Consider the following 25,459-nt stretch of genomic DNA (forward strand, 5'->3'; position numbering starts at 1 on the left):
TTCATACCAAAGTGGATAACTTCACACTTATCTGCATGTATTTGCACACTCACTCAACTTATCTAAATCGCGTTGAAGCCTCTTAACACCCTCCTCATCACTCACATTCCCGAGTTTTGTATCATCAAATTTGGAAATGTTACATTTAATTCCCTCATCCAAATCATTGATGTATATTGTGAATAGCTGGGGCCCAAGCACCGATCCATGCGGTTCCCCACTAGTCACTGCCTGCCGGTCTGAAAAAGACCCATTTATTCCTACTCTTTCCTGTCTGCTAATCTATTCTCAGTCCATGCCAATATATGACCCCCAATCCCATGTGCTTTAATTTTACGCACTAACCTCTTATGTGGGGCTTTGTACAATATTCACTTCATTACTCATTCCTTTCTTATCCTATCAGTGCTTTCTATTAAACACTAAATCAACATCTTGAGGACAAGAGGGGAAAAAATTGAAAATTGGAAGGATAAGCTACAAACTCGGAGGGGAAATTATCTCCATGTTTACTGCATAATGTGTTTTAAGAAGTTAAGTTTGATTGGAAAAATGCTTTGGACTTTCTTGAACCTATAAGAAACAAAATCTGAGTTTATGTAAATTGAGCATGACTTGACTTGTGCTTGAATGTGTCAGACCTAATATCCATTCTTATCTTGTTTAAAATGATACACATGTTGGACGGAAAAGCATTTAGAAACCTTTCTTTTACCCATTACAGTTACTTATCTGAACTGTGTGTATACAGCACAGTCCATAGAAAACAATACCATCTTCCCTAACCTTACCCCAGAGGAGACTGAGCTGCTGTATTCCACATATGGAGAAGAGACTGGGGTACAGTGTGCCTTAAGGTAAACACGTTTATTAATTTGTACTCCAGAGAGAGCTTCTGTTTTTATTATTGAAGAGAGAGCAGTAATTATATCCGAATGGTTTTGATTTTTAAAAGCTTTTGTTTTAATTTGCATGTAAGCATAGAGTGGTACAGTGCTGTCAACCATCAAGTGTCTATTATAACCTTTCTACCCTTGGAGCAGTGAAGAACCATCTTGATAGTGTTATCTTTTATGACTCCAAATATTAGATAATTTCATGTGCAGTGCAAAGTCATTATGAAAAGAAATGGCTGCTGTAGAGCAACTTTAATTGCCCTGTGCAGCACTGGGTTTTTTTTTAAACTCTTACTGTAGTGACTTTTTCCTGCCCACGAACATGCATTTTTCAAAGAACTTTTGAATGCCAATTTTTCAAAGGACTTTTGAATGCTAATAGAACAGCAATTAAATAAAGCCAATATTTTCATTGACCAAGAGTGCTGCCAAAAGATCATCTTCCTGCAGTTCAAACCAATCTGGCAGTGTACCCGTCACCTGGCAGTGTAGGTATAGAGAATGGCCACCAGATGGCAGCAGACCATTATAGAAGCTCATAATTTTTAACTGGAAACATTAGAGTTATATGTGCTCGTAATGACTAATTTGTTTTCCCTTGCTGCAAAACAAATTATATGGAAAATTTATTTTTATAATACTTGTTTGACTTCGCAATGTTAACTCGCTCTCACTTCAAGACCCAAAATCAACTAACAGCAAAAAATCTTTGTACAATAAAATTGCCACCTTTTTTCTTTCAATTGATTGTATGAAATTTTGTAAGAAATATTTTGAAAATGCAGAGCCTAAAACTTTCTTGGCAGTGTGGTTTTTTTTTAATGCATGTTTCTCTGCAGCTTACAAGAATTTGTTAAAGACTGTGGAAGCTCCACAAAGAAAATGGTTGATGACTTATTGAATCAGATCACAGCAGGGGAACATTCCAAAGCTGTGTATCATTTATCACAGGTAAGAACTTTTTCATATGGCTATACTATTCGTTGAAACTTTGGCTACCACAGGTTATTCTAATACGAGCCTCTGCTTTTAGTGGAGATGCCTAAGGAGAGGACAGTGGAGAATGGAGTCAGCAGCGGGGCAAACTAGTTAGTCAGTCAATACTTGGAATCAAAAAGGAAATGAATGCTGGGAATACTCGGGTCAGACACCATCTGTGGAGAGAAAAACAGAGTTAATGCTTCAGGTTGTTGACCTTTCAACTCTTGGAGTAAGGGGTGTTGAAGGAAGATGTACAAGAGTGTAAGCCATTGATTTAATAAGATATTAGAAGGTCCACAGCTCTAACACTGTCCCGGGGTAATTTCAAACTCCATAAACAAACTTGACCGTTTATGTGAGCGTTAAGTTCTACAGTTGCATCAGTGTGTGTCAGCCATGGCACATTAGGTAACACTCTTGCCTCCTAAGTCACAAGGTTCCAGGTTAGAGTCCCCCTCCAGAACCTGCGCCCAAGAATCAAGACCGAAACTCCACTGCAGTGCTGAGGGATTGCTGCATGGTGGAAGGTGCTGTTCATTGGATGAGCTATTAAACCAAGGCCCCATCTGCCCCCTCAGGCAGATGTAAAAGATCCATGGCACTATCTTGAAGAAGAACAGGGGGTTATCCCCAGTGTACTAGCCAATATTTACTCATCAATTGGCAACACATTTTTTAAAAATATAAAGAACATGAAAATTGTCTCTACATCAGAATCATTTCAATGTAATGTTTTTAAAATGCTGCATGATAAGAGGCTGGGGTGGCAATATTGCACTGTTTGTTTGAAGAGATCACAAATATCAGATGCTCACTAATGAAGCTGAAACTTCTTCACCTGGGGATGGTTAGGATGTCAAATTTGCTACCACATGTAGTGGTTGGGGCAAATGGTATTGATGTATTTAAGAGGAATCCAAGAAGTGCATGTGGGAGAAAGTAAGAGAGGAATCTCATGTGGAACATAAACTGGGCCAAATGGGCTGTTTCTGTGCTTTACATTCTATGGAAGCACTTAACAACATTAGCATCTTTTCTTTCAGAAAAGAAATATTGAGCAAAAAGCAAGTAAAGATATCAATATGAGTCTTGATGAAGTGCAGGTGAGTGTATAGAGCTAACATTGTTCTATGTTATGGGAGACTACATCGATGCAACCCATAACTATTAGATGTAAATTACAATGCACAGTAAAGCAAAGGCCCAAGCTACTTGGAAAAGTGAAATCGTGCAGGCCTGAGTTTGTCGTCCCAATTTGTATTTGCTTTTGCCTGCAGTACGGGCTGAGCGTGTCTGCAGCTTGAGTGTAAGGATATTCAATCCAAATAGAATGTTGAACATTACAGTTGATCAGAATATTACTCTGTCAACTTGGGCCTGGGTTTGAATGAAACGCATATAGTTTAAGGAAGTTTTCTTCTCTCGGCCTCTTAAGTTGATTCAGTTGGGTCATCCTCAGTGTAGTTTCCAAAATACTTGTGTAGGATGCAAAATTACTTTAAATTTGGTGCAAATTCATTCCCACTCAGGCTGTGGGTATACTCAGTTTGGGAAAATGCATGTTGGTGCAAAAAGGACTATTTTGAGGTTGGGGGAGGTTAAGCAGAAGGGTGGAGTAGACAGCAGTTCAGTCAGGGCCACTCAGGTCCTGACCTCATTACAGCCTTCGTTCAAATATGGATAAGAGAGCTGAACTCCCAAAGTGAGGTGAAAGGGACTGCCTTTGACATCAAGGCAGCATTTGACCAAGTGTGACATCAAGGAGCCCTAGCAAAACTGGAGTCAATGGCAATTGGGGTTGGGGGAGAAAACTCTCCGTTGGTTGGAGTCATACTTAGCACAAAGGAAGATAGTTGTGGTTGTTGGAGGTCGGCCATCTAAGCTCCAGGACATCACTGCTGGAGTTCCTCGGGCTAGTGTCCTCGGCCCAACCATCTTCAGTGCTTCATCAACACAAAAACAGAAACAGAAATATCTGGAAAAACTCAGCAGGTCTGGCAGCATCGGCGGAGAAGAGTACAGTTGACGTTTCGAGTCCTCATGACCCTTCAACAGAACTCAAACTCTGTTCTGTTGAAGGGTCATGAGGACTCGAAACATCAACTGTACTCTTCTCCGCCGATGCTGCCAGACCTGCTGAGTTTTTCCATGTATTTCTGTTTCTGTTTTTGTTTTGGATTTCCAGCATCCGCAGTTTTTTGTTTTTATTTCAGTGCTTCATCAATGATCTTTCTTCCATCATAAGGTCAGAAGTGGGGATGTTTGCTGATGATTGCACAGTGTTCAGCACCATTCATGACTCCTCAGACACTGAAGCAGCCAGTGTCCAAATGCAGCAAGACCTGGACAATAGGCTTGGACTGACAAGTGGCAAGTAACATTAACACCGCACATGTGCCAGGCAATGACCATCTTCAACAAGAGAGAACCTAACCGTCGCCCCTTGATGTTCAATGGCATTACCATCACTGAATCCCCTACTATCAACATCCTGGGGGTTACCATTGACAAGAAACTGAACTGGACTAGCCATATAAATACTGTGGCTACAAGAGCAGATCAGAGACTAAGAGTCCTGTGATGTGTAACTCACCTCCTGACTCCCCAAAGCTTGTCCATCATCTACAAGGCACAAGTCAATAGTGTGATGGAATACCCCCCACTTGCCTGGACGAGTGCAGCTCCCACAACACTCAAGAAGCTTGACACCGTCCAGGACAAAGCAGCCCGCTTGATTGGCATCACATCCACAAACATTCAACCCTCCACCACCGACGCACAGTAGCAGCAGTGTGTACCACCTACAAGATGCACAGCAGGAATTCACCAAGGCTCCTTTGATGACAGCTTCCAAACCCATCACTACTACCATCTAGGAGGATAAGGGCAGCAGACAAATGGGAACACCACCACCTGGCCTTCTGAAGATGCTAAGTTGTCGGACAACTAGAAACGGGCAATAAATGGAGCATCTCACATGTTCCAAATTTAAAATAAATGTTGTTGAGACTAGAGAGGATCCCAGGAAGTGCCCTCCTCAAATTTTGTATTGTGTTTTACCAGCACGTTCTTTCCATTGCCACATTCTAGTAAAATATGTTTTTTTGCAATGAGAACAGGTGTTTTCCTTGGATCATGAACATTGTCTTCAGAAGTTAAGAGTAAGATACGAAGAGCTAGTTAGCTAGTTTCATTCCATATTCATGTTCTTGGCCTACCAAAATAATTTTTGTTTTAGAATCATATGATTTCTGTTAGGCAGCTGGAAGGATAAACATTATTCCAGAGGTTACCTTTAATATTTTTGCCAGCTGGCGAGTCCTGTTCTGTTGATATGTGACATGACTTAATATCTGTCTTGACATGTTACCTTGACCAAAGTAAAATTATTGCCGTTACTGCTATGAGTAGATACAGAATCATATGTCACTGTTCTGATATTTCTTTATAAAAATACTTTTCTTAGGGTGAGTATGAAGAGGAACTGCATTCAGAGGCTTTAAATTCACTGGTCAAAAATCCTAAAGCATGACCGTGTGTCATAGGTGAAGTCTTTGGCTTCCTCTCCAACTAGAAGAGCCCAGGCAGTCTGTAACACCCTGGGAAGAAAGTGTCTCAGAGTGGGAACTCCCTGCTTAACTTGTTGCTAGTTATTTTCAGAAAAATGTACCTAACCTACTATTAGGGAGAATATGAGATTAGTAGGAGCATTATAAAATATGCAATGTAAACATTGCACAATACATTAAAATTTGCTGTAAACATTTCTGTGGCAGATATCACTGCCCTACACCCTGCTATTCTATGCTATGTGTCTCATGGTCACTGGAGTGTTTTGATCACCGTAGTGGTTCAGAGGTATTTCCAAATCCTTTTCCCTCCCTGAGTTAGTCTAGGGCATTTTTCTGCTTTTGTTTTGCCTCTGCCAGGAGGTTATGTGATTACTGGCAGATGGGGGCATTGGGGTCATGATGCGGTTCAATTTGCACCATGACTGTATGGGGCAGGCAGGATAAGTCAACTGACCCTTTGATGCCCCATCATTTTTGGCGTATGTGTTGCGTATCATATATAGAATGCTTACAGTATAAAAAGAAGCCATTTGGCCCATCATGTCTGTGCCAGCTCTTTGCAAGAGCAACTTAGCTAGTACCATACCCCCACCCTTTCCGTGCACCCTTCAAATTATTTTTTTTCAGATGCTCATCAAATTCCCTATTGAGAGCTACAGTTGAATCTGTCTCTACAACAACTCAGACTGTATTTCACATCCTAATCACTTGCTACGTTTTTTTTAAAAGTTCTTCCTTTTGCCGTCGCTTCTTTTTCCAATCACCTTATTTAGGCGTCCTCCTGGTTCTCTACCCTTCCACTAACAGGAACAATTTCTTTGTACCTGCCCTCTAGACCAATCATGATTTTGAACACCTCTATCAAACCTCCGTTCAACCTTCTATTTTTTTCTAAGGAGAGGAACCCCAGATTCTCCAATCTATCCGCATAACTGAGATTTCTCATCCCCAGAGCCATTCTCATAAACCTTTTCTGCACCTTCTCTAAAGCTTCACATCCTTCCTAAAGTACAGTATCTAGAATTAGATACAATACTCCAGTTGAGACCAAACCACTTATTTATAAAGGTTCATCATAACTTTCTTGTGTTCGTATTCCGCACCTCTGTAAAACTTAGGGGAGCGTATGCCGTTTAACCACTTGCTGAGTCTGCCCTACCATCTTCAACAATTTATGCACACATGTCCCCGGGTTTTTCTGTTTCTGTACCCTTTATTTTGTTTTGCCTCTCCTCATCATTCTTAGCAAAATATTCACTTGGCATTTCTCTGCATTAAATTTCATCTGCCACGTGTTTGCCCATTCCATCTGGCTTATGTTTTCTGGAAGTCTGTCACTATCCTCCTCACAATTCACAATACTTACAAGTGTTGTGTCATCTGCAAATTTTGAAATTGTGCCCTGTACGCTCAAGGTTTAGTCATGTGCACGCACACACGATTTATAATTGATCTTATGTCATCAGCGGGAGGCGGTGCAGTAGTGGTATTGTCACTGGACTAGTAATCCTGAGACCCAGGATGCTCTGGGGATCTGGGTTCAAATCCCACCTTGGTGGAATTTGAGCTCAATAAAAATTCAATAAAATCTGGAATTAAAAGTCTAATGATGACCATGAAACCATTGTCGTAAAAACCCATCTGGTTCACTAAGGAAATCTGCTGTCCTTACATGGGTCTGGCCTACATGTGACTCCAGATCCACAATAATGTTGACTCTAAATGCCCTCTGAACAAGAGCAAATAGGCCTAGCCAGTGACGCCCATATCCCGTGAACAAATATTTTTTAAAAAGTCAACCTCGTCCAGAAAATAGAAGAAAATGGGATTTGGCAATTGATTACGGTATCCAGTTCAAAGAACTCTGGATTTTGCTGTTTGCAAAAGACAGGAGAGTTTATGGGATTGATTAGTGAAGCAGAACTCGAGAATATCTAGAAAATACTAAAATTTGATGTGTGCATATGATACACAATCTCTTGGGCATAAGCTGTTGCAATCTGTTTGATTTAAGATGATAGCAAGATTTGTAAAAGCTATTAAACTGGGCAGTCCTTATTTATTATCTATAACAGATTGAATCTGTTCACTTCTCTCAAATTTAAATTTTCAGTAGGTAACTTAACTATTCAATTATTGTGCATTGCCCTATTTTCTGATTACTCCTCCCTCATGTTTTCCTTTCCCCTGTGTTGCCATTGTCTTAACTAACTCCTTATTTTGTTGTAGGCTCCAGCAATTTTTATAAAAGAGGAACCCAAATTGCAGCCTGCCTGTCCAGAAGCATCTAAACCAATAATGGTGAGAAGACCTGAATGTTCCTAGGTTATGCTGAAAGTGAAAGCCTTGAATTTATATAGCACTTTTCACAACTTCAGGCTGTCTCAACACACTTTACAGCCAATGAAATACTTTTTGAAACGTTGTCACTATTGTAATATAGAAAACACAGCCGTTAACTAATGCACAGCCAGCTCTCTGAGATAAAGAGCAGAAAATAGGGTCATAGTATAATTTAATACAGCTCAAAATGGTCCCTTCTCTTGATTGGCAGCTTGCATTATTTATCTGGGACCTAAATGTTCCAAAAAGCAGATGATGAGGCTTTGTAGGAGAATGGGCTGGTAGTGACTGGAAGCTTGGTCAAAGAGCTGTGCTTTAGAAGCTAAGAGTTTGGGACTTTAGTTGGAAAGTTTCACATGGGTCTGTGAAGAAATGGCTAGAGGTGCATCCTGCAGCTGTAGATTTACAATACCCAGAATACAGCACATTGGTGGAAAAGAACTAGAAAGTTAATTTTCCTGTTGATGAACTCGATCTGAGTGATGCATCATGGCATTTGCAGCTTTCCCCTTGCTGCTGTAGAACCACGATATCCCGGGTATAAGCTGAGAGAAGCACATTAGAGGAGAAAATGATGACAATTTTCCCATTTTTGTTTTGAGCCTCAAGGGTGTTTAATTTGAGTTAAGCTAATGAGTAACTTGGAACTAATGACTTTTGTGGTGAGGGGGCTTTGTGTTGTTGAGACAGAGGAATATTGTAAGTGCTTTGGTGCTGGCCTCGGACGTTATAGCTGATAGCATCAGATGTTGAGGCTGATGTTGGTCAGAACCCAGATCATAGTGAATGGCCATATGTTTAGATAAGTCATAGGAGACTGAGCAGTCAATCTCCCTGGTACAGCCCTACCTTGATCACGGTTTCAGAAATGGCTACAAAATGCCAATGGAAATTAACGGTTGAACAAGAATAATACCTTTGGAATTATTGAAATAACTGAGGGGAAGGAGGAGGGAAAAATAAAATCCTTGTATCTTAAGCAAATACCACAAATCCACCATGGGGGGTAGAGCTTAAAAAATGTTGTAAAGGTCTGAGAATAAAAGGATTTAGACAAAGAAGTGTTACTTGCAACTTTAATAAGTTTTACAGGGTGGGAAGCAAAAAACCTTACAAACTCAGTAAGGCATGTATCTTTCAATATGGTGTGTCTTTTGAAACACAAACTGACGTATGGAAGTAATGCCCTCTCCCAAGAGGCCAGGGGGGCACTTAATTGTGTGGAAGGGTCCGGGTGGGGACCCTGCCACCTTTCTGCCTCTGCCCTGATCAAGTCGTCGTGGACGGTGTCCTCGCCCTGATACTAATTGAGGCCCTTAAGTGAGCAATTAATACCCAGTTAAGGGCCTCATCCTACCTCGGCTGGTATTCGACCAGCGGTGAACAGGGCTGTTGCCAAGCAGGAAGCCCGAAAGCAAACCCTGTCTAGTTTGCTTGCAGGTTTACCGTTGTGAGTTGGGGGATTCCCCTTGTTGTCAGGCACCAAGTGCTTAACAACGATGGAACCTGGCATCAGGAGGGGGGGCCCACTGAGAGCCAACCTCTGCACTTTCTTCAGAGCCCCTCCCCTCCCCCAGCCAGCGGCCCATCTGGCCTCAGTGGCCTGGGTCCATTGCTGATCCTCTGTCTCTGGTTGGTGCATTTCCAGCAGCTAACACTGCTCCCCCCTCCCTCGATGGCACTGACAGCAGTGAGGAGGCCAGCAGCTCTTAAAGGGGGTGGGGAGGGGAGGTGGCAGGGTGAGATTTATGACCCCCTGGGTCCTTGATCCTGGGAAGGCCTGCCACTGGGCATTTAAATGCCTGACTGGCACTTAATATGGTGGCCTCCCTCAAAGGAGGCAATGCATGGTCCTCAGCAGCTTTCCAGCCGGCAGGTGAGACTCCCATCGCCTTGATTAAATTCTGTCCTCTCTGTGGGGCATGCGTTTGTCATCTTTGTGAGTTAAGAGTCTTTTCATAGTATTCTGTGTCCCAGTAGACAGTATTAATCAGAATTGTGTCCTGGCCCATCATATCTGAGTGTGAGTTTGCATTATGGATTTCTGAAACACGGAACTAGCAGGATGTTTGAAAAATTTTACAGATTAGTGTTTGGGAAATATATTAACAAAACAGTTCTAACCTCCAAGCGTAATTTGTTGAATAGATTTTCGCTGATCGGATTTGATCCACCTGTATTAATGGGTTCATACCATAGCTATAATTTTCTGCATAAACAATTATTGAAGTGTGAAATATTCATTTGTCTGTAAGCCAAGAAAAGTAACATTGAGACACGTTACAGGATAATAAGTCTAACCTACGTTTTATGGGTTAAAACTTTGTACTTTATTAATTGCTACAGGCTGGAGGGGCAAATGGTAGTGCAAGCGACAATCGAACTGGTTTGGATTTCATCCCTGTAAAGTCTTATTCTGATGTCTCCTTGGATATTTCTTTATTGAACTCACTCGGTAAGTGCAAATTGTACTTTGAAACACTTTTTAAAAATGATTTTGTAGGGATAGGCTTAACCTGAAGTTTAACCTGAATCCTAACAGATACTTGTACACGTTTAAATATATGCAATCTTAAACATTCTCTTCAGGAGAAGTAATCTAAAACCACTGTTTTTTTGCTTCACTCATAGATATACCTTGATGCGCTAGTTGGTATCCTCTGGCATTGCTTACAAGTATCTGGGATCTCGAGTATTATTGTGATATTTAATTGCTGAACTTCCCTGTCCCTTTATGGAAGTTGTTCAGATACTAGGGTAATGCTGTAAGCAGATTATTAATAGAAGATCCTACAGATTGGCAGCTACTTTGCTCCTTTTTGTAATCTTGACCACTCCAGGTTATCCTGTGGTCACAAAAATGGAGGGAAGGGGCTGAGAGGGAAACGAACGTATACAATCTATCTGTGCCTTCAATGATTTTGTAAGGAACAAAACCATGGGTGGAATTTTATGGCCCCCTCATGGCGAGTGTGGGACCTTAAAATGCAACAAGCTGTTCAAAAGTCCATTGACTTTGGCAGGACCGGAAAATCCCGCTGACGGGGGAGCCTTAAAATTCCACCCCATAACTTTGTGACAACTTGCATATGCTCTTTGGTTCCTTAAACATATAGTGTACACTATATTTTCCTGAAATTGTGTCAAGGAAACATAACAGTATGGTATTTTTAGTGACTTGGCAAAGACAGTGAGCTGAAGACAGTCGTTCAATCCCGTAGTGTCCACTGTGGGTCAGTGGATAGCACTCTCATTCCTGAATCAGAAAGCTGTGAACACACAAATCTGGACTGACACCCCAATGCGGTACTTAGTGGGTGATCTCTTTCAGATGAGATGTTAATTCGAGGCCCTCTCTGGTCTCTTGGGTAGATGCTAAAGAACCCATGATACTACTTCTGAGAAGAGCTGGAGGGTTGTCCCTGGTGTTCTGGTTCATACTTCTCTCTCAGTCCACATCATTAAAAACAGATTATCTGGTTTTATCACATTGCTGTTTGTGGGAGGTTGCTGTGTGCAATTTGGCTGTGGCATTTTCTATATTGCAACAGTGACTACACTTCAAAAATACTTCCCTTGTTATAAAGTGCTTTGGGACATTGAGGTTGTGAAAGGTGCTACATAAATGCATGTCTTTTTTTTTTGTTTTGTTCTTCATGGCTTGATACTGAACTGCTGAATTGACAGCTTCAAACACTGCCAACCTTCCTGTGTATATTGTTGGGACTTCCTGATTTTCTTGCAGTATTCGGTTCAATCTAAAGAATTTTCAGATCTCTTGAATGAGGTTTTCTTGCTAGTTTTTGTTTCAGCTTTGTTTTTTCTTTCCTTGAATCATTTGTATCCACATACTTGAGCAGCTAAGTGAACATGCATCACAGCATTCCGCAGCACTGCAGGCCAATTGCTTAAATAATTTTTAGTTGGTTAATTATGTATGTAATTTCCTATAGTGAGTTTTTGAAAGAGTTTCAATTTTCTACCTGAGATACTTCAGAAAATTAGCAAGAAATGTCCAATGCTGTCAAATAGTAACAAACAGTAGTCATGTATCCAAGCCTTCGTCTGTCAAAATTCACTTGTTGAAATAATGCCACGATGGGGAATTGGATAGTCCGGTAGAATAGCACGCTCTTCTTTAAGCTCTGGGTCCCAAGTTTAAAACCACTGAGACTGATGAGACGGAAGACTCTTTTGTCTGCAAAGTTCCCACATAAAATTAATCTGTCTATTCCCAATTCAGTTTCTGCTGGGCTTGGGTTCCAAGCATACACAATCTATCTGAAATTCAATGCTAAATCAGTAGTCTTATTCTGAGACCATACGATGATTGGTATGTGAAATAGAAAACTGTTACGGCAGTGCAGTAAGGAGTAAGGTGGATTATTGGGTCACAATAAGTGGAGCATTACTTATGCTAGACCTGAGATTGCTTATCGTTGACTGGGTAACTGAAATAGAAAGCATTCTAATTCTCATCATAACCATCCCTTGCCCACAGAAAATTCACCATTTTTTTTTTAAGTGCAAAATAAAACTTTTTACATGTAGCATTTTGCATTCCCTTCCCTTTTAAAAACTTGTCCAGTTTCCTAAGATACCTAAGCCAGACCTTAATTGAAAATTTGTCACATTTTAGGGAAAGTAGTGAAGAAGGAGCCTGATCACGACGATAACCAGAGAAATCTGGATGAGACCACCAAGTTGCTGCAAGACTTGCATGAGGCTCAAACAGAACGTGTCAGTTCTCGACCTTCCTCAAATCTCAGCTCAATCTCCAGTAACTCCGACCGTGAGCAGCATCACCTAGGTATAAGCTAAGTTAAATTAGCCTTGGTTCAGTTTGTGCCTGCAGTGCATAAGGATTGATTATTCTTCAGTAACTCTCCTCAAGACCCTTGTTGGTTGTTTTGGAAAAAGTATGAAGGATTCGATTTGTGTCTCTGCACGTTCTGTTGTGGTACTGTAGAATTACAGTGAGAATAATTGCAGATGAGGGAGGCCATTTTATGCAGCTGCTCTTCCTTTTGTAGAAATCTTCTATTGTCTTTCCTTCCATTTTTTTTCTTCCTTTTTCTCCTCCCCCCGCCCCCCCCCACCCCCGCCGTCCGCCCCATTCCAAGCATTGTATCTAACCACTTTTGAATTATTCCCAGAGATATTGTCTCCACTAACCAACCCAGAAGACTATTCCAGGTATTAAGTGCTTTTGGTGAAGAAATGCATCCAGGTATCAGTTCTATAATTGCGTCTTACCAGTTTACACGTACCTTCCCTTGTTCTGCAGTCAAGGTTTAACTTAAAATAATACACTGGAGTTGTGTTTTCTGTTCCACTTAATGCCTTTTTGCCTCCTTAAGGTTCCGTCTCATTCACTTCTTTTCATGGTTCTAGCCAAGCCCTCTGCTGGAGTCAGTCCTTCGTTGGCTAATCATGGGTTCTGCCGACCCTCTAGGTTCAGCTGTATGGATTCATCATTTTCTCTTAAGCTAACTGCAGATGATCGTCTTGCTATGCTATGTGTGGTTTTGAGCTTCACGCATCTTGCATGCAACTTATTCACAAAATCCTGCAGTGATGTTCAGAAATGATATGGCTTTAATAAAAGAACATTTATGCATGTGTGATAAGGTTGCCCTCATCTAAGGTGCATATCTAAAAGTACACAGCGGTTTCTGCTAGTGAAAAGTTTGTTTTTATGTGCAACCCAAAGTCCTGCCATGTTGCCTGAACAGTTTTCTCTGATAGCCAAAAATATTTTAGACTATTTGTTTGACAGAAAAATGGCTTACCACAAGGCAAACCCACATCCTTCTACACACAAAATATGTAACCATGTGTGTGAAGTATACTTGAAAAATATGACCGTGCATGCTAAATGTGTGGAAATAAAAAGTAGTGCAACTGTATAAAAAGGACATTAGTACTAAACTGATGATCTTGTTCTTGTTTTGGAAGTCTCTAGCACACACACATAATTTTGGGAATAGAAGGATCAGCCAAAGTAGATATTTTTAATGTCTAGTATATTGTGAATCATTAGCTAATAACACATTAACGCAATGCTAAAAATGTAGTGACAGTGAGACTGGTGAGGAAATCTAGTTTTGACATTCTAGCCTCCAGGATATTATCTGTCTTCTGTGTTATATTTCTCAATATTTCATCTATGTAGCTATCTTCTTCTGGGCAAATGCCATTCTTGGGCTAGCGACTAGTGTGAAAAGGGAGACATCAAGTTAATTTCAAAAATAAGGCTAATTGTTAATGCATGTAAAATGCTAGTCAGTAAAGTTTGATGAAACTTCAGTTTTCCCTATTCTCTTGCCCATTTTGAGTATTCTGTATTCATATTGGCTGAAGTCCCGAATCCAGGTTTAAACAAATGATGTTTTAATCTTTTTTTCAATTTAAGTCTCCAGTTGGATTGTTCAGTAACGAGCATATTTTAATTGGCTTGTTCTTCTAAAGATGAGGGGCCTGTTAATACTTGATTACATGGAGTATTCTCTGGGAGCCTTTGTACCATATAATGCATCTCCTTTGCATTTAAGGAAAACTATATAATTACGTGAGGGAGAAAGGCACAGAAAGTTAGGTTGATAGGGTAAGGTGTGAAGAGGGTGGGAAGAGCGTGTGTTGAGCATAAATACCAGCATGCATCATTTCAGCCAAGTGGCCTGTTACTGTGTTGTACATTCTGTGGAACCATTTGGGGTTGCTCAGCAGCTGGATTAGGTGAGATTGTAGGAGAAAGCTACTTGAGGATAAATCAAGCCTGTAACGCCAAGTGTCTATGTTCAAAATAACAATGAAATTATATGAATTGCATATTTTAAATACTGGCAACTTCCATGGTTGTGGTGTTCGCGAATGATAAAAGATTAGCTGCTTATTGAAGAAAATAGAAGTCACTTGAATTTTGTAATAGTTTTTAAACTGGTCTGGATAGGTGATTGGAAATGAGCTTGAATAGCAGGAGTTTCTATTTTTATAGAGCTGTTCACATAGAGACACATTTGAGTGCTTTGCTGGGAAAAGAAGCAGCCAGTAAACAGGAGGGAGAAAAGAAATTGGCTCTGAAGGGCCAGAAGTATACTCGAAGAGAAGGGACTTCAGGATCTTTTTGAAAGCATGGAGCAAAGTAACAGGACTGGGATCCTGAGGGAGAATGTTCCAGGTGGTGGCTGCCTAGTGCCTGAGGAAGGAGCCATCGATGGTCAAACAAAGGGAGCAGTAGGCTGATTGGGGGAGTAGACTAAGAACATGGATCTGAAGGAAATTGAGTAGGGAGGAGAGGGTGAGGTTGTGGAGGGATTTGAGGATGATGAGGATCTTAGTTGTTTTTCTTAAGTATGTAAACAATGGCTTTCTGTACCTTAGTACAGGTGAGGATGTAGGTCACAACATTCTGGACCAATTGTAATTTACAAGCAGTGAAAGCAAGAAGACTCGCCGTTGGCGGTAGGCACGGAGGCAAGTCATGTTACAGATGTGGGCTGAGGCAGTTGAGCTTGGGTCAAGCAATGCAGCATTGGTCTGCACCCTTTGGGTTTTGCCTGAACTAGCAGCCAAGGATATCGATAGAACTGAGGCTGAACCTGCAAAGGAGTTTGCAGGATCCAAAATGTGAGACTTCAGTTTTACTGACATTAAGCTGGAGGAAGTTGCAGTTCATCTCAAATTAATGTCAATACACAGTCAGCAAGAGTGGCAATAACATAGGGTTGTTGGACTGGGTCTGGGGCAGATGGGACCTGTTCAAGATGGACAAGTTGCATCTTAGTGGGACTAGGACCAATATCCTCACAGGGAGATTCGCTAGTACTGTTGGGAGGTTTTAAACTAGATTGGCAGAGGTGTGGGAACCTGAGGGGAGCTCCGATTCGAAAGAAGCAAACTGGTAAAAGGAAGCAGAAAAATAGAAACCAACAATAGAAGATAGATGAAGCATAGGCAAGTATCACATACGATCAGAATAGAGAGTAAAGTTTAAAAAAAGCAGAATTAAAGGCACTCTATCTGAATGCACGTAGCGTTCACAAAAAAGTTGATTTGAATGCACAAATTGAGGTAAATGGGTATGATTTTAATAGCAATTATGAAGACGTGGCTACAGGGTGACCAAGATTGGGAACGAAATATCCAAGGATATTTGGCATTTAAGAGGATTAGGCAAAAAGGAAAACGAGTTGGGGTAGCACTCTTAATAAGGGATGAGATCAGTACATTGGTAAGAGAGGATCTTCGATTAAAGGATCAAGATGTAGAATCCGTTTGGGTGGAGCTATGAAACCGCAAGGGGCAACAAACATTGGGAGTTGTTTATAGGCCACCAAACTGCAGTGGTAATGTTGGGCACAGTATAAATCTGGAAATTAGAGATGCATGTAACATGCGTAATACATTAATAATGGGTGACTTAAATTAACACACAGGCTGGGTTAACTAAATCAGCGCTAATACTCTGGAGGAGGAATTTCTGGAGTGCGTACGAGGGGTTTCTGGAGCAGTACATTGAGGAGCCAACTAGAGATTGGGCTATTTTGGATTTAGTGCTATGTAATGAGAAAGGGCTAATTAATAATCTTACTGTAAAAGAGCCTTTGGGAAATAGTGACCATAATATGATAGAATTTCACCTTAAGTTTGAATGCGATATACTTCATTCTGAAACTAGGGTCTTAAATCTGGAGAAAGGAGGTTATGAAGATATGAGGGGCAAGTTGGCTATGGTGGATTGGGAATCTACACTAAGATTTGACAATAGACAGGCAATGGCTAGTATTTAAAGAAATACTACACAGTCTACAACAGGATATAGATTTCCCTTAAGGCACAAGGGAAAGATAAATCAACCATGGTTAATGAAAGAAGTTAAAGATTGCATTACATTAAAGGAAAATACTTAAAAGGGTGCCAGAAAAAGTGGTAAGCCTGAAGATTGGGAGCAATTTAAAACCCAGCAAAGGAGGACCAAGAAACTGATTAAGGAATGAAAAATAGATTATGAATGCAAACTAGTGAGGAACATAAAGGTGGATAGTAAAAGCTTCTTTAGGGATGTGAAAAGGAAAAGATTAGCTAAGACAAATGTGGGCCCATTACAGGTGGGCACAGGAGAATTTGTAGTGGAGCACAGAGAAATGGCGGAGAAACTAAACAGTTACTTTGCATCTGTCTTCATGGAAGAAGATACAGAAAATCTCCCAGAAATGCTAGGCAAACAAGGGACTTGTGAAACTGTGGAACTAAAAGAAATTAGCATTAGTGAAGAGGCATAACTTAAGTTAACTAGATTGAAGGTTGATAAATCCCCTGGACCCAGATGAGTTTTATCTCCGAGCATTGAAGGAGGTTGCTAGAGAGATAGTGGATGCATTGGTGGTTATCTTTCAAAATTCTTTAGATTCTGGAAAGGTTCTTGCAGACTGGAAAGTAGCAAATGTAATCCCAGTATTTAAGCAGGGAGGAAGAGAAAGAATGGAGAGCTCCAGAGCTGTTAGTTTGATCTCCATAGTAGGGATAATGTTGGAATCTATTATTTAACGATGTGATAACTGGAAAGGAATGGTAAAATTGGGCAGGGCAGAGTCGATGTGGATTTATGAAAGGGAGATATGTTTGACAAACTTGTTGGAGTTTCTTTGAGGATATTACTTGTAGCATAGATAAAGGAGAACCAGTGGATGGGGTGTATTTGGATTTTCAGAAGATTTTTGATAAGGTCCCACACAGGAGGTTAGTAAATAAAATTAGAGCGCATGGGTATGGGGGAAACATACATATGGAATGAGAATTAGTTTTCAGACAGAAAGCAGACAGTAGGAATAAATGGATCATTCTTAGGATGGCAGGCTGTTACTAGTGGGATACCACACGGATCCATGCTAGGTCCACGGCTATTCACAATCTATGTAAATGCGGACCAACTGTAATATATCCAAATTTGCTGATGACACCAAACTGGGTGGGAATGTAAGCTGTAAGGAGGATGCAAGAAGGCTTCAAGAGGACAGGGACTGGCGAAGTGAATGGGCCAGAACATGGCAGATGGAGTATAATGTGAATAAATGTGAAGTTATTGACTTTGGTAGAAAAAAACAAGAAGGCAGAGTATTTCTTAAATGGCGAGAGGTTGGGGAAATATGGGTGTCCGAAGGGACCTGGGTGTCCTTGTTAATGAGTCACTAAAAGCTAGCATGAAGGTGCAGCCAGCAATTAGGAAGTGTCACGAAGCTATTGATGTATATAATATTGGAAAAGATTTTTCTTTTAAAATAGAGGTTTAGTCTGTGGGTGTGTCATAAATTAGATTAAAGCCAGCTAGTCTGGGTGCTTTGTGTACTAGTTTTGATATGTAAGAGAGAGAGCGTGCATTTGCATTTTTTTGAATAGAACATTCAAGAAGTGAAGTGAAAAATGATACCTATCTAGCAGATACCAAGCAATACGTTTATATTACTAATAAAATTGGTACTATGAAAGGGGTTTTATTGTTAAAGGTTTAGTTCAGAGGTTGTTGATACAATGGGAATTAACATTCAATGGGCAGTGGTAGGTATAACTTAGCAGTTTTCAGGTATGCAGAGCAGAGGCAATGTGAGATCAAAAGTAAGTCTCCAACTGGCTCAACAGAAACCAAAGTGAAAAGAACCTCATTTTGAATTTGTCAGGTGAAAATGCTTTGCCTGGCGTTTGGTTAAGTCTATGGGTTGCTGTCGCCTTAATGGCGATTAGTTTGGGAATTTGTTAGATGTTATGATAGTAATTTGAAGTCATGTGTGAATATATATTTTAACCTGTGTAACTTAATAAAATGTTTCATTTAGTTTAATGTGAAGCCTCGAACTGGTGGTCTGATTCCTGAATTTAGAGTTGCATCCCAAACATAACACTTAAAATTATAGGTTATGACACAAAACAAAAACAGAATTACCTGGAAAAACTCAGCAGGTCTGGCAGCATCGGCGGAGAAGAAATCAGTTAACGTTTCGAGCCTTCATGGCCCTTCGGCAGAACTGAAGCATAGTTAGGAGAAAGGAGAAATATAAGCTGGTTTAAGGTGGGGGCGGTGGGGGGGGGAAGAGTGAAGTTGAGGGTGTGGTGATTGTGGAGATAAGCAAGCCGTGATAGGAGCAGATAATCAAAAGATGTCACAGACAAAAGGATCAAAGAGGTTTTGAAGGTGGTGATATTTGTCTAAGAAAAGTGCTAATTAAGAATGGAATTTGTAATTTCAATGAGGTCACCCCTCATTCTTGGAATACAGGCTCAGTCTGCTCAATCTCTCCTTATAAAACAATCTCACCATCCTAGGGATTAATCCGTTGCACTCCTTCAATGGCAAGTATATCCCTCCTTAGATAAGGGGGCCAAAACTCTGCACAATACTCCAGGTGAGGTGCTTAATTAGCACTTTTCTTAGACAAATATCACCACCTTCAAAACCTCTTTGATCCTTTTGTCTGTGACATCTTTTGATTATCTGCTCCTATCACGGCTTGCTTATCTCCACAATCACCACACCCTCAACTTCTCTCTTCCCCCCCCCCCGTCCCCCCCCACCTTAAACCAGCTTATATTTCTCCTTTCTCCTAACTATGCTTCAGTTCTGCCGAAGGGCCATGAAGGCTCAAAACGTTAACTGATTTCTTCTCCGCCGATGCTGCCAGACCTGCTGAGTTTTTCCAGGTAATTCTGTTTTTGTTTTGGATTTCCAGCATCCGCAGTAGCTTTTAGCTTTTTGTTTTTATATAGGTTATGACAGTTGTTTTAAGTTTCCCTCTGGGATTTTTAAATAACTCCACTTTACCAACTGCATCAGTCATATCAGAAGGCAAATGGCATGCTGGCCTTCATCGCAAGGGGATTTGAGTAAAGGAGTAAGAATATCATGCTACAGTTATATGAGCCTTGGTGAGACCTCACCTGGAGTATTGTGCAGAATTTTGGCCCCCTTATCTAAGGAGGGATATACTTGCCATTGAAGGAGTGCAACGGATTAATCCCTGGGATGGTGAGATTGTTTTATAAGGAGAGATTGAGCAGACTGAGCCTGTATTCCAAGAATGAAGGGTGACCTCATTGAAATTACAAAATTCTTACAGGGCATGATGGGGTAGATGTAGATAAGATGGTTCCCTTGGCTGGTGAGTCTATACTAGGGGACATAACCTAGGAAAAGGGATAGGCCATTTAAGACTGAGATGAGGAGGAATTTCTTCACAGGGTGGTGAATTTTTGGAATTCTCTACCCCAGAGGGCTGTGGAAGCTCAATCATTGAAGACAGAAATCGATAGATTTCTGAAGACCAATGACGTCAAGGGATATGACGATAATGCGGGACATTGAGGGAGATGATCAGCCATGATCAAATTGAATGGTGGAGTAGGCTTGACAGGCCAAATGGCCTACTCTTGTTCCTATGATGGGATGTAAGGGGTGAGGCAGGGGGGAAGTGACAAGATTGGCACGTGTATGAAAGCTGTTTGCATGTTTACAAATGAGGGGTAGAATGCAAACTATGGAGGAGCGAGTCAAAGCTGGAACTATAAGACCCAGTCAAAGGATGCTATGCCAGCATGGGACTATTCTAAACAATGTTGGCCCAAGTCGCCAATCAGGGTCGGAACCCCTATTTCCGACCCTGATCAGACCAAAAAATACCCACTTAGCCTCCTCCAGTTAATCTTCCAATGGAAGATCTTTCCAAATTCAGCGCAGGAAACCTCAGAGATGTCAGCAAAGGGAATCTGCACACCTTTTTACAGCACTAGCTGCCATATTCTGGTAAATAAAGAGTTTAAATGTTCCAAAGCTCTTAAAGGAGACTGTAAGTGGGTAAAGGGCTAGGATGGATGAGGTAAAGGGTAGGTTGATAGTGGGGTCTAGTCAGGTTGGGTTCAGGTGTATCGGTGGGGTGGTTGAGGGTTGGGAGTCTGGCTTGGGGGGGCTTGTACACTTACCTAGGAGTTAGACTAAGATTTTCCTAATATAATAACTATTCAGGTAAGTTAAGTCGGAACTGTCCAAAGTCTCCAAATCTAACTCAGAGTTGGAGACTTTTTCAGAGGATCCATCAGAAGTTCAAACTTCCCAGGAAATTCCTACGGAGGCCATGTGACGGGACTTCCAAGGAGCCCCGCAGCACATCTTTTCTGGTCTCCAATGATCTCAAAACCAGAAGTTCCTGGGCTATTACATCCATGATATGATAAGGAGGGGCGAATCCAGAAAAGGGCAGCACCACAGAACTATACTGTGGAGGTGAGACATTAGAGGTTAGGATAGAAAAGAAATGATTAGTATAATGTTAACTTTGTACATTTCCAGTATGGATCTATCAATATCGCTGATCTACAGCAGCACATTCATCTGATTCTTCACCATTTGGCACGAACGCTCCATATAAAACAGTTACTCAAAGGTGTGCTGCACGATGTAAACAAATGTAGAAAGTGGGCAATAATGAATTATAGGAGGATATTTAGTTAGTGAGATCAGATTTTGGAGTAAAATCTTTCGTCATCATGTTGCCTAGAACTTTTTGAGAGATTTGCAGAGCTAATTTTAATGACTCTTGACATGCACATCAGTGCATATAAGGATAAATTGGGAAGAACTGCATTCCGGTTGTGATTGATTGCTAGACTTCACCACATGACAAAGTACTGAAGTTACATTGGGATAAATCACATGATCAGCCTGTTGGATACTACCACAATCACGTAGTTATGCAGTTGAAAGGAAGTTTCTCAGTCAGTATGAGAACTTTAATGGTTTGCTTGATAATTATTCAAACATAAATGGCATAGTCTTTTTATTGCCACAAGTCATCAGTAGGTTCAATTCCTTAATTTAACAATACTGTATACAGCTACAAATTTGTCGTTTTCATTCAGCACCGCATTAACCGCTAGTGTAGCTCATTTAACTATAGTCACTGGGAAAACAAATTTTAACTTGGGCACCTTTGAGAGCGCAGGAGGTGATGAAAGTGAGATTCAATAAGTCACACAAGAGAAACTATCTCTCCTTGACAAGCACGTTTGTGTTTTTGTGTGTGAACAAAAATTGCGCTGCAGGCAAAGTCTAATTGGTGATCTTATTGGTGCTTTTTATTTAGTGCTCTGTTGTCAGAAAGCTCATCACACCTCCTGCTGAACACATAATATAAAGCAGACATGGTCAGCATCTAGGACCTAATTTTTTGTAGTTCTTCAGAAATCATAAGCCTTTTCCTGTTCATCCTGTGTAGAGTAGAAAGGCAGTCTTGGGGAATGTCGGGCTGTGCTTAAATGCCACTGTTGTACCAGAACCTCAGTATAAATGTGGAGGTGTCTTAAATTGCACAGAGCTACATCAAATGGAATTCGTTTTCTCAATTTCGAGTGCTCTGAAACCCCCTGCTTTACAATTGTGGGCAGATCTCAGAACTTGGACAGCAGCACAAAAATAGCTGTGCAGTTCAAACTGCATATTTGGCTTCTCAAATGTTGGGGAGAGGTGTGTAGATGTCAGCAGCACGGAATCGGCATTAGCTAAAGGTCAAGGCCACCCTTGGCTGTGATCCCTCCAATACTGCTGACTGGGTTCGTACATGAAGAATGGCTACTTTACCAATGTACCAGATATGTCTAAGGAACTGTACACCTCCATCCTCCGAGGAGAACTTTGAAGAGAAAGAATGGTCTGCTGAGTGATCATTATCATGCTAGTCATATTTTTATTTGTGTAAAAGATGGAAAATGTATGCAGAAAACGAGGTTGTAATTTTTGGCTGTCATGCTCAGAAATACGAGTTACCAAGAGGAGGAACACTTTCCAGAGTAATTTTCAGCTTTAGTGTCAGGTTAGTACTTTATTGACAACCTGTATGAGATTTGTGTATTTACATGATGTAAATTATACATGAGCAGGAGATGAAGCCTCCATGTTGTGTTTGTGATGGAAGAGCTAGAATTTTTATAACCCAGCACTAACAGGCAGAAGCAGCAAAAGCCCATGTATTTAAATCTAAATTGTCAGAATTTTGTGTGATGTGTATATCAATGACAGCATTTAAACTGTGTATACTGTTGCAGGGTGAATTCACATTGAAGTCTTCCAGTTTATCTCAATTGTTCTAACTTCCCGTGGTAGTTAAGATATCTTGCTGCACCTGCCTTATTAATAAAGTAATGAAATTGTAAGGACTCTTAGAATATTTTGCTGTGAAGCACGCTTTGATCAATAAAAATCAGATGCTAGCAGATCCTTTGTTTACCTGCATTTATTACTCTGAGCAGGCCAGCTTTGAGGTCAGCATTACCATGCAGACTGATGCTATTAAGTATTTTCTTAACCTTCCTTTTAACCCCGACACTGCTCTGCTTAAATTTTCTTGTGTGTCTACAAGCATTCTTGGTACAGAAATACTTGCATTGTACACTCCCCATCTTCTCAAAGAGAACATACATAGCAGCAGAGCTGTATCTCTGAAATCCATCTGGTTTACACCTGGCTTCTGGTGTAAACTATAGGTGCTGGCAGTGATGTGGCACTGGTGGAGTAGACTTTCCCAGAACAACATTTTTTTTACCTCCCTATCTTCCAGCAGTCATCTTGCAAACCCCTTGGCAACAGAATGCTAAAGCTGAGAGTTGCATCCTCTGTGGTCTACCATTTGTGGTGACGCAAATAGAAAAACCTGCCAGAATAGCAAACATCCTTTTTTAGCTCAACCGTTTTGTTTTGGCTTTTGTTGCTATTTATCCTTCACTTTCTTTTTTAGCAAGATATTCTTCCTTCCTATTGTTACCACCTAAAGGCAGGCACTGCAGCCTCTACCTCCCTTCTGAATTTAGAGTCAGACAGAAATTAGAATTGCACAGGCTGTTCAGCTCAACTAATCCATGTTGGTGTGTATCTGATCAGTCCTAATCCCAAAAGCCTACCCTGTTCCCATACATCTTTATTATTCCCCTTGTCGTTCAATTGCCTATTACTTGAATGGTCCCTGCTTCTATCATTAACTCTGGTCATGGATTCCACACCCTCGTAGCCATCTGTGTTTAAAAGAAAACAATTCTCTTGCTCTTTGACCCAAATCTCTTATATTTGCTCTTAAATCATTGTCCTGCCACCCTTGAATTACTGGAAATAGTCTGTGTCCATTCTGGCCTTTACTGCATCATATGTACAAGAAAAAAAGATGTTAGAGCATGGAAGGCGATGCAGAAAAAAGTCACAAGGCTGATATGCAGTGTCAGGTATGCAAATAGAGCAGAGAGATTTGGGTTTTTCAGCCCAGAAAAGAGACGTTTGAGACAAGATGTTATACAGAACTTTACAACAGTAAATGGTAAGGAAAACCTAAAGTATTAGCTTAAATAAAACTGGAAGTAATGTGAGCAACATCGCTTCAAACTGGTAAAAGGTAATTTTATAAATTATATGGTTCTTCATGCAGAAAGGGATCAATACTTAGAAAGGGCTGATAGAGATGAAAATCCAGTAATCATTTAAAAACAATCAAATGCAGTGATACAGGTGAAGTAAAATGGGCTTCATCTGTAATTACCTCTACCTTGTGACCTGTTTCTGTAATATCTTTACTTTAAATGCATTCTGGCCTAGCTGATGGCTGCTTAGTAATTATGTTGCTATGGTATCTGAAGAGTGAAAGTAATTGGTCCTTATATAGTCCTTATGGCCGTGGTCCAATAGGTTCTGAAGTGTTTGGTACTTAATATAAATGTAACCTTTCAAGGTTTGAGGATCTTATTCTGCATGCAGTCTGCATCTGCTGTAGTTACAAATACTATTGTCTATTTGCTCATTCAGTACTGTGTATAGTGTGCATTGTACATTTGTCTGGTAATAAATAACTTTATAAATAGCTCATTTGCAAAAAATTAAACACAAGCTCTAAGTTTATAACTTTTACACAGCATGCATCCAAAAATAGGTCGTTGAATTCCTTGTTATTTCAGCAGGATAAACATGATTTGACATTCATTGAAACCAGTTAGTGAATGGGGAGTGACCATGGCCAGAGAGATTGATCAGGTAGTGACCATTATGATCTGCCAGTGGTCTGGTGAGAGTGGCTGGATGTAGCAAAGTACGCAAATGTGAAATTGAGGAGATACAGACAGAACAGTTTATGCATGAAGCTGTAGCTTTGCTGTTCTGGGGATATGGTTGGTTGTGAGTGGGGGCGGTTCACTTACTGATCTTTGTATCTAACGTAAGCTGGGAATGGAGAAACCTGCAGCTTCTCCCTGGTGTGTTGCACTGTGGCTACCAGTAACAATCTCACAGCACAGAAAAAGGAGTCTGTGCCGGTCAAATTCTAATCCAATTTTCCAGCACTAGGCCCTTAGCCTTGTATGTCATGGTATCACAAGTGCACATCCAAACATTTAAATGTTATGAGGGTTTCTGCCTCTACCACCCTTTCAGGTAGTGAGTTCCAGATTCCCACCACCCTCAGGTGAAAAAATTCTTCCTCACACCCCCTCTAAACCTCCTGCCTCTTATCCTTAAATCTATGCCCCTGGTTATTGATCCCTCCACCAAGGGGAAAAGTTCCTTCCTGTCTACCCCATCTATGCCCCTCATAATTTTATACACCTCAATCATGTGCCCCCCTTCAATCTCCTCTGCTCCAGGGAAAATAC

At 40.7% G+C, this 25,459-nt stretch overlaps 1 protein-coding gene across 5 annotated transcripts in view; it reads left to right on the plus strand.

Annotated features, from left to right (window-relative positions):
• brd9 (bromodomain containing 9) overlaps window positions 1–25,459 on the plus strand; it is a 66,667-nt gene that overhangs the window by 30,709 nt on the left and 10,499 nt on the right. For 4 of the 5 annotated variants that reach the window (XM_078539429.1, XM_078539431.1, XM_078539433.1 and 1 more), the window contains exons 11-16: window positions 725–857; window positions 1,736–1,847; window positions 2,921–2,980; window positions 7,679–7,750; window positions 10,139–10,247; window positions 12,432–12,602. In XM_078539429.1, coding sequence (XP_078395555.1) covers window positions 725–857; window positions 1,736–1,847; window positions 2,921–2,980; window positions 7,679–7,750; window positions 10,139–10,247; window positions 12,432–12,602 — 657 coding nt within the window. The remainder of the gene's footprint in view (window positions 1–724; window positions 858–1,735; window positions 1,848–2,920; window positions 2,981–7,678; window positions 7,751–10,138; window positions 10,248–12,431; window positions 12,603–25,459) is intronic. The other variant, XM_078539434.1, reaches the window with a different exon arrangement.

This window comes from Cetorhinus maximus, chromosome 3 (assembly GCF_964194155.1).
Source record: "Cetorhinus maximus chromosome 3, sCetMax3.hap1.1, whole genome shotgun sequence".
NCBI lineage: Eukaryota > Metazoa > Chordata > Chondrichthyes > Lamniformes > Cetorhinidae > Cetorhinus > Cetorhinus maximus.